Source organism: Anneissia japonica, unplaced genomic scaffold (assembly GCF_011630105.1).
Source record: "Anneissia japonica isolate Jap-2015-1 unplaced genomic scaffold, ASM1163010v1 scaffold288241_len153310_cov167, whole genome shotgun sequence".
NCBI classification, from domain to species: Eukaryota; Metazoa; Echinodermata; class Crinoidea; order Comatulida; family Comatulidae; genus Anneissia; species Anneissia japonica.
This window is the reverse complement of record NW_022731111.1, coordinates 66,012-78,721: the sequence shown is the minus strand read 5'-3', so window position 1 is coordinate 78,721 and position 12,710 is coordinate 66,012. Positions and strand designations below refer to the sequence as shown.

The following is a 12,710-nucleotide window of genomic DNA, read 5'->3' as shown; positions in this document are numbered from 1 at the left end:
TATATATATATGTATATATGTATGTATGTATACATGTATACATATACATATATCCTTTATATGTATAAATATATATATATATAGAAGAAAGAAAAACAGGAAACGGAGTACACTTTAGAACACTATTTTATTAAAACATGAATATTTCGACCTGACCCCAGGTCCTCTTCAGCATGACTGATTTATAAACACTATGTACAACAACTTGACATACTAATATATCTAATTAGCACTTGGGCAGAGTTAATCAAGATAACTTAATTATAATAACATATATAAATAAGACTTTGACCAGGCCTATAAACAAGTTGATATAAACGAAAGGGGAAACTCATAAATAAACAGCAGGTTAGTGTAAGACAACTTAGAACTGAGAGTCTATAAATGCGAGTATCATACCTTTAGACCACAAAAACCTACAGCTTTCAGTTCAGTTCAGTTTCTTTTATTCACATCAAGATCGCAGCCAAAGCTGAATTACATGATATTTACAAAAAATGAATATTAAAATAGTAGTATTATTATCATTATTACATATACAAACTGAAGTAAAACATGTTCAAGCATTGCACAAAAGTTAATTGTTAATATTATGTTACTAAATATACAAATTCAAGTTGGAAAAAACATAGCATTGCACGAAAGTCAATTTGAATTACATCGACATTTTAACACAACTGACTGAAAAGTTCACATATAGTAGAGCTATAACTAAGCTAAGAAAGCTGATATTGCAGCTTGGAAATCAGAGTAAATAATATTTAAATTATGGTTGCTGCGTAGCACCGTAAACACAATATAAACTAATATGGACAGTGGTACACAGCAAACTAATTTTAAAATTATTTACTATAATTTCCAAGCTGCGACCTACGTCCTACTGGATGGTGATAATCTTATATAACTTGAAGCACTTTTATAAACATTTTATATACAAGTTATAATGTTATTTAAAATGAGTCAGTTAATTTTAAAAACGATTTTTATATTCCTTCTATTTGCACAGGGCAATACATCTTTAAGAGGTATATTTTCCCGAGTTTAATTGAAATAGGGTTCCCCTACTACATTGAACGAGATAAGCAGATAATTTCATGTGTTTTTGTTTACAGAATATTACGTGAACTACACCCTACTACATTGAACAAAATAAGTAGATAATTCGATGTGTTCTTTGGTTACAGAATATTACGTGAACTTCAACAATTTTCAGGGGCTGAAGATGGTCACATGTCATTTCGCCAAGCGATGCATATTGCTAAAGATTCTCCTCCATGTATACCATTTATTGGTACGTTCTTGCAGGATATTATTGCATCTGAATTTGATTTTGACGAGACGGTTATTGATGCTAATTTAATAAAGGGGGAAAACTCATCGACAGAAAGCTTGACTATACAACCATCTTTAGGCTTCGACGCAGCTGAAGAACTTTCTAATTCTACGAGCAATGAAATTGATAATAACTTAATTGATAATTCATCAATAAAGGGAAACTTTCTGTACTCATTTGCGTCAGCTTGGCGCGCCTTGCGCCCATCATTTACGCATAAAACTGGTAAAATTAAAGAAAGCGATGCTGTTATTGAATTCCAATCACGTACCGATATATCGTCAGTTAGTAGGCCTAAACCTACTCCAATAACAAGTGAAAGGAGAAGGCATATACAGAAACTAATATTGGCATATGCGAGAAAATTGGGTGCGGAAGACAATGAACAGAATGCAAAGGTTAATTCAGGATCGATGGATGAAGATTATATAGATTGGAAAAAACTATTTGATTTTGTAAAAATTCAAAAGGATAACATAAATGTAACACAACAGCCGTCATCTTGTGATTCAAGTGTTTACAGTAGTACAGAAAAAGCAGATAACGCAATACGAGATCAGGTTAATAGGACGTTGTTCTTATTCCAGTCGGCTGCTGTACAGTATGGTGCTCAAAGCCGTCCAACAGTTAGGAAGTATCTATTGACAAAATCATATGTATCTGGTGATGAGTTGTACACACAATCAAGGTTGTTGGAAGAACCATGACTACACATTATTATTGTTATTCTTATTATTATTATTATTATTATTATTATTATTATTATTATTATTGTTTTTATTATTATTATTATTATTATTCGTAATAGTTTATTTTGTTAAAAAATGTGCTATTAATTGTTTTAATTTTGTCACTGTCATTACTAGTAGCCTATGTCTAAACACAAAGTAAACATGAAGCAAATGTGCGCGTTTATTTTGTCAACAATAAAGTACGTCACCGGCTTACACGCATGAAAGTATATTGAATTAGTTATTATACAACTCTCATATCTGCTCTTCTTAACATGTTACTTTTTAACCTTAGTTAATCTGTAAAAATGTATAATTAATGATATCACAAAATCACACCCCCACACATTTTCAGACAGAGGTTCTAACAATATTGCAGAACAACACCGGTATACATCGACATGGCCCATTCATACTGTGACATCCTCCTACCACGGCCTATCTAGGCATAGGTTAAATGACGACACATACAACGTGTCAACCATCTGCATTCCACTAACGCCGCCTCATCCCTTATATCCAACAAACATTGTATAATAACAAGATAGCGTTCTCCGTGACTTCTGAGTACACATTTTGTAATAACGCAGTGTAGGACGCAGGCACGTAGCCAAGAATTTGAAGGGGGGCGTACGTAGTACCGAGCGGGGGTGGGGTTTCCCCCTTCCTACGGCTGGGGGACGCCAAGGACCCCGGTGGGGTCGAGGGGCCCCCTCGGAGGTAGCGCACTCTGAACGCTTAATGACTGTTTTGAGAGGATAAAGTGAAAATTGCAATAGACGCATCATAAATGATATTAGTACGCCTAACAATAATTATAATAATAACTCAATAGTGGTGGATCCAGAGTTGACGGAACTAGGGGGTGCTGTGTTATGGAGAGTAATGTGTGACCGGAAATGGTCTGCAGTCAGTTGGTTGTTACCATGCGCCAGTGAGGTTGGAGTATATAGTACAGCAATTAGAAACTATTATGTAGGCCTAATGAATGAATAAAGTTCGGAGTTTGTCGGGTATTGAAATGATTATTTCACATTTTAAGTGCTCCCTAAATTCACAAGTGTAAGCTAAATTACGGTGATTAATTTAATTAGCGAAGATATGGAGACAATTATTTCGAATCCCTCTTTCCAAGAGGGGACGCAAATGCTTTGTGAAAATGAGTACGCCGCGGTACTCATTTTCACAAAGAAATACACACAACTGGTTAGCTAACAATTATGTCAATGTTACATGAACACCTGGGAAGGAAGGTGCAATCACGTTGTTACCTAGCAAACGTCTGTACTGTATGGGGGAGGGGCTGCTGATGTACTGTGTAGCGGGGGACGATGAGGCATAAGACTAGGCCTAGGCCTAACTAAGACTGTGGAATTATATGTGATAGAAAGTACACTTTCGGAAGAAATAAATTAAAATAACAAAAAAAAATAACTAAGAATAATTCATTTGCAGAGGTACCTTATTTAAGTATTATACAATGCGGCTCTTGTAGCCCTGGCTTGGGCAAGGCATCCATGTGCAAAGCAGTGGTGTTTGTTTATCCATGAAAAAAGCACACCGGGAAAATTTGCCTTACCAGGAAAAGGTGACGTACTGTATCCAGCTTATGACGTATGCATGCTAACTAATGTGAGTGTGGCGTCACCAAAAAAAATGAATATTTTCTATTATAAACAAAATATTATTAACTACAAAGTTTCTGGGCGTAAATTCCCCTAATATGAATGAAGGGTTGCTCAATCTCCTTGCCATACAAATTACATCTCCCACTGACGTCTCAATCGAGAAATACGGGTAGCTGAAGTTCTTCTCGCAAATCTGACTACAAAATCATATCCAAATTTCACGTTCCACTTTTGACCCCGAGTTGTGCTTCGCACTCGCCGCTGAGGGCGGCGTTCCGAGAACCCTGTGTCCAGAAATTCGAAAGGGAGGTGACCCAGATAGGGACTTTCACAGACTGAGGGTCCACCCACCTCAGCCCCTCCATGGTTGGGGCTGAGGTACGAAAATTTATGATTAGGACACCTCTAGCTGGCCGGAAATTAATAAAAATTATTAAATCATGCAATTCAAGCCATACATACCGATCAAAGAGTTTCTGCTTATTTTCAAGTGTAAACTTCAACACTGTTTTTGTACGAACAACTATTACAACGGTGTTAATATGGAGCGCTTAAATCGCAATCGACTTTCTTAATTTAGCCATCTTACATACTTCCCTGCTTAAGGCACATTGGTCCTCAAGTGCTAGACAATAATGGAATGTAGGCAACACAGTTATAACTGGACAAACTGTAATACTTAGGCATATTCATCATCTAATTATATATTCACGCACTACTAAAGTGACACCAGTTCCGTACGAAGAAGTATAATTTATTTTAATATTCCAATAATGCAATGTCGCCCTCTTGAGTTCCAGCATTGTCACATTGCTTGATATTTGTGTTTTGATTTTCAATAAAAGTTCAGTTAAATTTAACAAAGAGTTCAAATACTTATTTATGCTGGAAGTCGCGACGAGCACACCTAAGCCTACATACTAAAGTGAGCGCTGCGCTGTACAGTATTACCATTTACTAGTATGCCTGTTGTTGACTGCCCGATAGAGGGCTGTGCCTACCAAACTCCTGATCTCGGAGTGGCCGTTGTAGCAGCTCTTATCATAGCCCACTGCACCACTCACGCTGGGCCTACCCAATAGTGCCCCTACGGCCAATGTTGAGAAGGTAAAAAGGCCTTGTATATCCTCAGTCGGGACTAGTGAAGAATGGTCTTACTTCCAATCACGTTGGGCCGAATATGTGGAAGCCACCAAAATCACAGGCCAAGACAAGGTTATCCAACTATTAGAATGCTGTGATGACACTCTCCGCAACAGACACATGCGTGCCACAGAACATTGGTCAGAACACACTAAGCGTTTACCACCACTCGTGGTCGGCGACATGGTTCGTATCCAAAATCAAATTGGCCCCAACCCTAGAAAATTGGATAACACCGGATCCATAATTGAGGTACGTCAGTTTGACCAATACGCCGTGAAGGTTGATGGTTCTGGCAGGGTTACATTGCGTAACAGAAAATTCCTCTGCAAAATACGAGCCTGTGGTTCCGCCACCACACCAACTCACCATCGACAGCGACTTGCGCCATCGTGTTTTCACCCACCCGACACACGGTGAACGTTCGACCCAACCACCAACACCAACTACGCCGTCCACTCCACAACAGCAACCTACCATCGGCGTACACCAGCAGCACGACCCACCTAACGGCGAAGACACCAGTCCTGTCGCTCAACCGGAGCCAGCACTTACTGATCCAGACATTACCAGCAACGATACCACCATTGTCACCGAATTCGCCACCGCCTTACACCATCCCACCTACTAACGTTAGACGTTCCGACCTTGTCCGAACACCTCCTCTCTGGCATAAGGACTATAATATGACTTTGTGAGTCTTTGACACATACCTTGTCAAAGACTTGGTGGGTGGGGGGGAGGAGGAGATAGACAATAATGGAATGTAGGCAACACAGTTAACTGGACAAACTCTAATACTTAGGCATCATCTAATTATATATTCACACACTACTAAAGTGACACCAGTTCCGTACGAAGAACTATACAGTACTCGCGCGAATAAGCGCCCGGGCGCTTAAAATATTTGTTGCACTTTCTGCGGGGCGCTTATAAAAACAGAGTGGAAATTGAAGGGGCGCTTATGGAAATAGATGAAAATCGAGTGGTTCTTATGGGAAATTATTAAATTCAAGAGGCACTTTTGGAATGAAAAAAAAAAGATTATTTAAGGACATTACGAATGGTGGTTAGGCGGAAAAGATAATCGTCCAGAGAACATGGCTCATGACAAGAATTCGTGAATATTTACATAACAGCGAAATAGCAGATGCAATTAGTGGTGGCAGGTAGTGGTTAGCTTGTTGGCCATCGGCCGGTTGAGATTAACAGGATGGCAGGAACATTGTATTTTTTCTTGAAAACTCAGATGAGAATGTGCTAAAGGTTGGAAAAAGAAAAAGAGGAGTAGGACTAGGCATAGACAAATACGGTATGTAAAATGAGTAAAGTAGGAAATATACTGTCTGTCCAGGGATCGGAGCTCTCATCAGTCCCAGAGAAATATCCTCATTTTTATATTGACCTAAGAAGAATGTGTTTCCACTCTGCAGCTCAAATCATGACAACAACCACAGTCCCAGGATTGATTGGATTATTGACTTGCTAAAAAGAAAATCTTATGAAATTATTAGGGGGCGCTTATTCAAATTAGAAGGGGTGCTTATTCAAACGGGGCGCTTATTCGCGCGAGTACGGTAATCTATTTTAATATTCCAATAATGCAATGTCGCCCTCTTGAGTTCCAGCATTGTCATGTTGCTTGATATTTGTGTTTTAATGTTCAATAAACGTTCAGTTAAATTTGACAAAGAGTTACTTATTTAAATGCATTGAAAACTGAGCAATTAAAGCCAGTTATGGTAATTAACACAAATCATTATTTTCATTTTTAACAGTAGCACCAATGTTTAAATGTTAACACTCGTACACCAATTTCTGTGTAACACTAACTCCAATTAGAACCTTAACAATAACACACATAAGCAATTACACAATCAAAGTTAAGCTATTACTTAAGATCCTATGAGACCTTTCAATAATTGTCTCTTCAAAAACAACAATTAATCAGTCCAAAACTAGAAACAGTCCCTGAATTGCTCCATTAACTCGGTTACCTGTCAGTACGTGGGTTGATGATTCATTACTTCGCTGGTGGATTATATAGCCTCTGTAAAAGTATACTGATATGACCTTCCTCGAGAGTAGACTATCCCTCTGGTCATGGTGTGTTCACACATTCTCCGCTGTTTCGAATCAACTATATGTAATTACGCTAACATTGTTAATGGAGATTATTGAATATGCCGAGTCACCAAAATCTTGCAGGCATTAATCACATAATAATGCAGTTCCTTTCGTCGATCACTTTAAATTTCCTTAATATTTTCAACAGGTAAGAACTTCACCACTGGTACTGGTACGGGCATTTATAATGCGCCTCTTTCTTGCGGTTATAAAGCACAGTTCCTTTCCCTGGTCATTGGGTCCACATGCTAAGTGTTGCTGCTGGTAATCAGCACAGAAGCAGGCAACCCCACCAGGTACACATTTACTCCTGGGTGGAGAGAAGCAATGCAGATAAAGTGTCTTGCTCAAGGACACAAGCGAAATTGCACAGCGAGGGATTGAAACCCCGACCTCGAGGTTGGGAAACCAAACCGTTCCCCCTGCGCCAAACCGCTTCTGACACTTGGAAACATTGCGTTACCAAATTCCTCACAGGCATCATGCAGAAGTTACTCCAGGCAACATGACGTGACTTAGCTACGGTCGCGTCTACACCAACATTACTTAAATCATCGGACGAAAGTTTACGCTTACGTAACATACAGCGATTGACAGGTCTGTGAAGACTTGATGCCTATCACCATCAAATAAATGACTGCATATTAGGCACTGCTCACTCGGCTTACAGTTCTGTTCTGGATTTTCTCTGTTTTAATGGGGTGTATTTCCATTTCTACTTACTTGGATTATTCAGTGATACCATTTGTAGTAGCATAAAGTTTAATTTGGCTATAGTGTGCAATAGATCTTCATTGGGTGGTTGATGACAACTTATACAGTCTACTGCTTTCATCCCGGTTGATTAATCTATTTGTTGTGTCTGTTGCATCACTGATCGTGGTTCGTGATGTTTGTTTTTCTTTCTTCAATTTCACCTTACTATTTTAATCTCTAACAGGTCCTTCCTGTTTATGGATTTCTCAGTTAAATCATATACGTGACCGGGAGTATCCAGTTTTCGTAACGTTTTATATATTCCAGGTATCTTGCATTTTGTTTCTTCCTTTTACTCTGTTACGGAGTAGAACCGTTGTGCCAGGCACAATTTCACAGTTGGTTGCTTTAATGTTAAGAGCATCATTACGTTTGGTTACATGTAATGCAGTTTGCTTGTTGGCATTTTCAAAGGCTTTGTGTAGACGTTGTTTATGCTCATCCACCCATTTGTCGACATCTACTGTTGCTTCGTCACACTTTTGGTAGCCAATTAAATGATCCACAGGAAGAATAGGCTCCCTTCCAAAAAACAGATAGTATGAAGTATAGCCGGTGGTAGAGTGTGGTGTACAATTGTAGGCATGCACGATTTCTGGCAAATAAAATGGCCATCTTCTCTTCTGTTCAGGAAGGAGAGTCCTTAATCGGTCGTGCATTGTGCGATTAAACCTTTCGCATTGACCGTTTCCCTCTGGATGATAGGGGGTTGTTCTAGACTTTTGGACTCCATATATCTTGCACAATTCCTTCACCGTTTGCGACTCAAAATTTCGACCTTGATCGCTGCTGATCCTTTCCGGTGCTCCATACCTTACGAAACAATGTTCTACCAACGCCTTTGCCACAGTCGCTGCCTTTTGGTCCTTCAGGGAATAGCCTGCGTGAACTTAGTGAAAATGTCGGTCAAGACCAAAACGTTTTCTAATCCTCCACTGGTTCAAGTACGGTGAAATCCATTGACACAATTTCTTGGTGACGTGTTGCCTTCAATGACCCTAAGGTTGGTCGGACACGCTTCCTGCTTTGGCGATAGTACACCGTGAGCAACTCTGGCAATATTTTTCAACTTCTAAGTGCATACCAGGCCAAAAACAACGCTTTTGCAACAAGGAATAAGTCTTGGCACTTGGCTAGTGTCCCATCTTATCATGTACAAACTCTAACGCTGTTTGTCTTAATGAAGCCGGCAACAACAACTGTTGGATGATATCTTGATCGATCTTACATTTTCTTTTTAGAATCCATTCTCATCTTCCTTTAATCGATTCCAATTATCGAGGTACAATTTAATGGTTCGGGTCTCTCTCTCTTAAACTGTTTTTTTGTTGGAACCACTCTATCTTTCCAATATAGCAAAACTCTCCTTATATCGGGATCGTTCTTTTGCATTAATCTCATATCATCAGGATCTATAGATGGGAATGTATATGTAGAACTTGGGTATACAGTAGCTGATCTTACAACAACTAATCTGTACATTTCTGGATGTGTTTGTTGCAAAACTTCTTTTCGAACACTGACATCTACTGGAGTGGTACTTGCGGTGTCAACCACTCGATACGCTTGTATAGATTCCACTAGAGGGTGCATTCTACTAAGAGCATCAGCATTGTCATTACTTTTGCCACTTCTATATTTAATGTTGTAGTTGAACAGTGACAATTCTGCAGCCCACCTCGTTTCGATGGCACCCAGCTTTGCTGATGTTTGCAGGTAACTCAAAGGATTATTATCAGTGAACACATGGAATTCTGTACCAATTAGCAGATCCCGAAACTTTTCACACATGGCCAAATACAGTGCAAGCAATTCCAACTTTAAACTAGTAGTTGTTCATATTTCTCTCATGCGGTCTAAGACTAGGCAATTACAACCTTTTTCTCATTCTGGACCAGTGACAGCACTGCACCCAGTCCTCGCAAGCTTGCGTCCGTCTCTACAATGAATGGCAATTTGAAATTTGTGTATGCAAGAAGTGGTGGTGATACAAGTCGTTGTTTAAGGGTTTCAAATACCTCTTCGTGCTTCTTGTCCCATAGATGGTCAATTTTGATTGGTTGTCTTGATTTAAAATTATCTGCTCTGATGAGTTCACACAATGGAGTTGCTATGCTAGAATAACCTTTAACATACTTCCTGTAGTAACCAGTTAAACCGAGGAAAGCTCTAAGTTCTTTAACTGTGCTTGGTCTCTTCCATTCCGTCACCATATTGCACTTTATCTTCATCTGCATTCTTGATATGATTTCACCTGCCGTTTCCCCAGAAGCCACCTCACTTACTGTCTTAGCTGCATTCAATACGGCAATTTGGGTCCTTGGTTGAAGGTACTTGTCAGTGTCACCAAAGTTCGCAACCTGTACCGAAACTGATCCTTTCTCTGTAACAGACACAAAAGCTGCTTCAACTGCTACACCACTTGGTAAGTCTGCTCTACACGCAGTAATTCGCTCGACTAATGCATGCATTGCCTGAGGAGTCTTGCTTGGTGCACAGGATCCCTGAATGATAGAGACGCTGGTAAAAGTACTGCACTCTGTCCAGCAACTCGAACAATTCTACACTCTTGACTTCGATACAACAGTGCAGCCTTAGCAACATATGAACCCTCATGGCTTTTCACCTCTAGGTATTTTGGACCACACTTCTCTGTAATCAACTCTCCGACATCTCTGAGTATAGTTGACCCCATTATTAACGGAACATCTTCTGTACGCTTCTGCGTAATCTGGTCTATTGGGTCTTTTACTACCAAAAATCCAATTCCCTCAAATGTGTGCTCGAGTGTACTCACAGGCAAGAACACTGTCCCTATAAATGGAATATCTCCATCTTGTGATGAATGGATATTAATTATTTTATGAACATCATGAAGCTGATGCTGTTTAGAGAGATGAGTATTGTAAAAACGTTGAGTGATTGTAGATACATCTGCCCCACTGTCAATAAGTCCCTTGCACTTCACATTGCCAATCTTTACAAATTCTGTAGGGCATGTTTCCACCAAACGGTCTATAATCTTTGGTTTGCCTCCCCCTGGTTGACACGAGGGAAGCCCTTGGCGTTTAAATGGTTGGTAGTTGTAGTAATTGCGTTGCAATTAGCTGCAATGACCTGGTTTAGCACACTTGAAACAGTTTCCAGCAAAATCTCTCCGTGGTCGACCCTCATAATTCTGCTTTGCCTTAGTCTTCAGGTTCTGGATCTCTGTTGTTATTTGTACGATTTGCTCCTGCTGCATTTCCATTAACCTAGTTTGTCGTTCCTTCAGAGTCCTCATATCTTCATTTTAAGACATCTCACGAACAGTTGCTCCTGTCTGCCACTGACTTTCTGTACTTTGAGGCTTCGAACTTCCAAGTATGCGGATTGCTTGATCTCTGTATTCGAAAAAGTCAAAATTAGATTTCTCTGTCAAAATTCTTCTCAGCTCTATTTTCACAGTTTGGTCTCGTGCAGCCTCGGCCAACCGGCTCTTTAGTGAACTCTCTTTTACAGGAGCAAATGACGCATCTAATCTACAGATCTCATCCATCATCCGGACTAATTTCAATGACAATGAAACTAAATCTTCATTTGGCCCTTGTATGTAATTATAAAATCGCTGCTGCAGCGAAGGTAAACTGTTCACTTCCCCGAATACTGTTCTCAATATCGATTTTATTTTCCCAGAAGTCATAACACCTGGTCTACTTATAATTTCTTTTCTTGCATTGCCATACAAGTGTTCTTTTAAGAAAGCAACTTCATCAGCTGGCTGTACCTTTCTTGCCTCCATCGTTACTTTAGCTTCTTCAGATTTAGATTCATTCACTATCATCTCGCCTTTTGAACCCGAAAATCCCGAGAACCCGAGAACCCGAAAAAAAGTTTCCTGGTCGGTGTAACATATGTCGTTCTTGGGAGTTGCAGTTCCCGTAGCTGTCTCTCCAACATGTCAATTTTGTTCTCCTCTACAACCATATCTTCTACAACCATAGCATCTCCTCTGGCTCGTTTGTTTCTTCGACGGATCATGCTGGGGTGTTATTCTTGCTGACTGGAGACTTATGTACTCAGTGGACCCTACTCGCAGCGCCAAATGTGAATTCAATAAAAGGCTACAGGATACCACGATCACTGACTCGGTTCTTTATTTCCATCCACCGTTTACAGTGAAGCCACTAAATAGCTGAGCTCTCATCAGCTTTAAAACATTAACACAGCATAGTAAATTTAAACAGCAATAAAAAAAAACACCCCAGCTACCTGTAACAACCGAATAGCATAAAACATATTACAATAAGTATCATTAAATCATCAAGTACTAGGAAAGAATTAAAATAATATCTCAATCAATACAGTATGAGGTATGCATGTACAATACAGCCAAAACTACAATGCTAATATATCGAAAGAATACCGCAATTACAATCCAAGGGATCATCTCAATCACACACTATTATCTAGTGCATTTAAGTAACTATAAACGTTGAGGCGTATAACATGTTCAAAACTTTTATATCAATCCGCGCCTCCGGCAAGCGTAGCCCTAGTTACCCACACTTTGCAAGCCCACGAATCGCCTCTAATGCATCACCCTGCTGTAGTGATGTCAGATAAGTGAATTTGTTTACAGTTGGTATGTTAGACTTGTCAACAATTGCCTCAAATTTATCCAAAAATATTTGCCATTTGGATATTTCCCCGCAGAACTTTGCTATTTCCAGCTTTAGCAACCTTGCTTGAGGCTTAGACTGATCATTACTCTCCTGGCCAGTCGCCATTATCCGCTGGCACTGTTAATATTATTATTATTATTATTATCATTATTTGCAGCGCTAGACCCAGCAGCACTACCATCCTCGTTATTTATGGATAAGGTGGCTTGTGTAAGCTCTGCTAATTTCACAGCTTTTATTTTCGTGAGCAGTAATTTGGAACGAAAATCGTATGCCTCACCAATGTTATCCTCCAACTGTGTCACATCGTCTATAGCTTCCTCCACCT

The 12,710-nt window shown here is 39.6% G+C and overlaps 1 protein-coding gene across 1 annotated transcript in view; it reads left to right on the top strand.

Annotated features, from left to right (window-relative positions):
• The window catches only part of LOC117115206, a 15,206-nt gene extending 13,091 nt beyond the window's left edge, over nucleotides 1-2,115 (top strand). Inside the window, exon 2 of the mRNA XM_033258910.1 lies at nucleotides 1,185-2,115. Coding sequence (XP_033114801.1) covers nucleotides 1,231-2,040 — 810 coding nt within the window. The 5' untranslated portion in view covers nucleotides 1,185-1,230 and the 3' untranslated portion in view covers nucleotides 2,041-2,115. The remainder of the gene's footprint in view (nucleotides 1-1,184) is intronic.
• The last annotated feature ends 10,595 nt before the right edge of the window (nucleotides 2,116-12,710 follow it).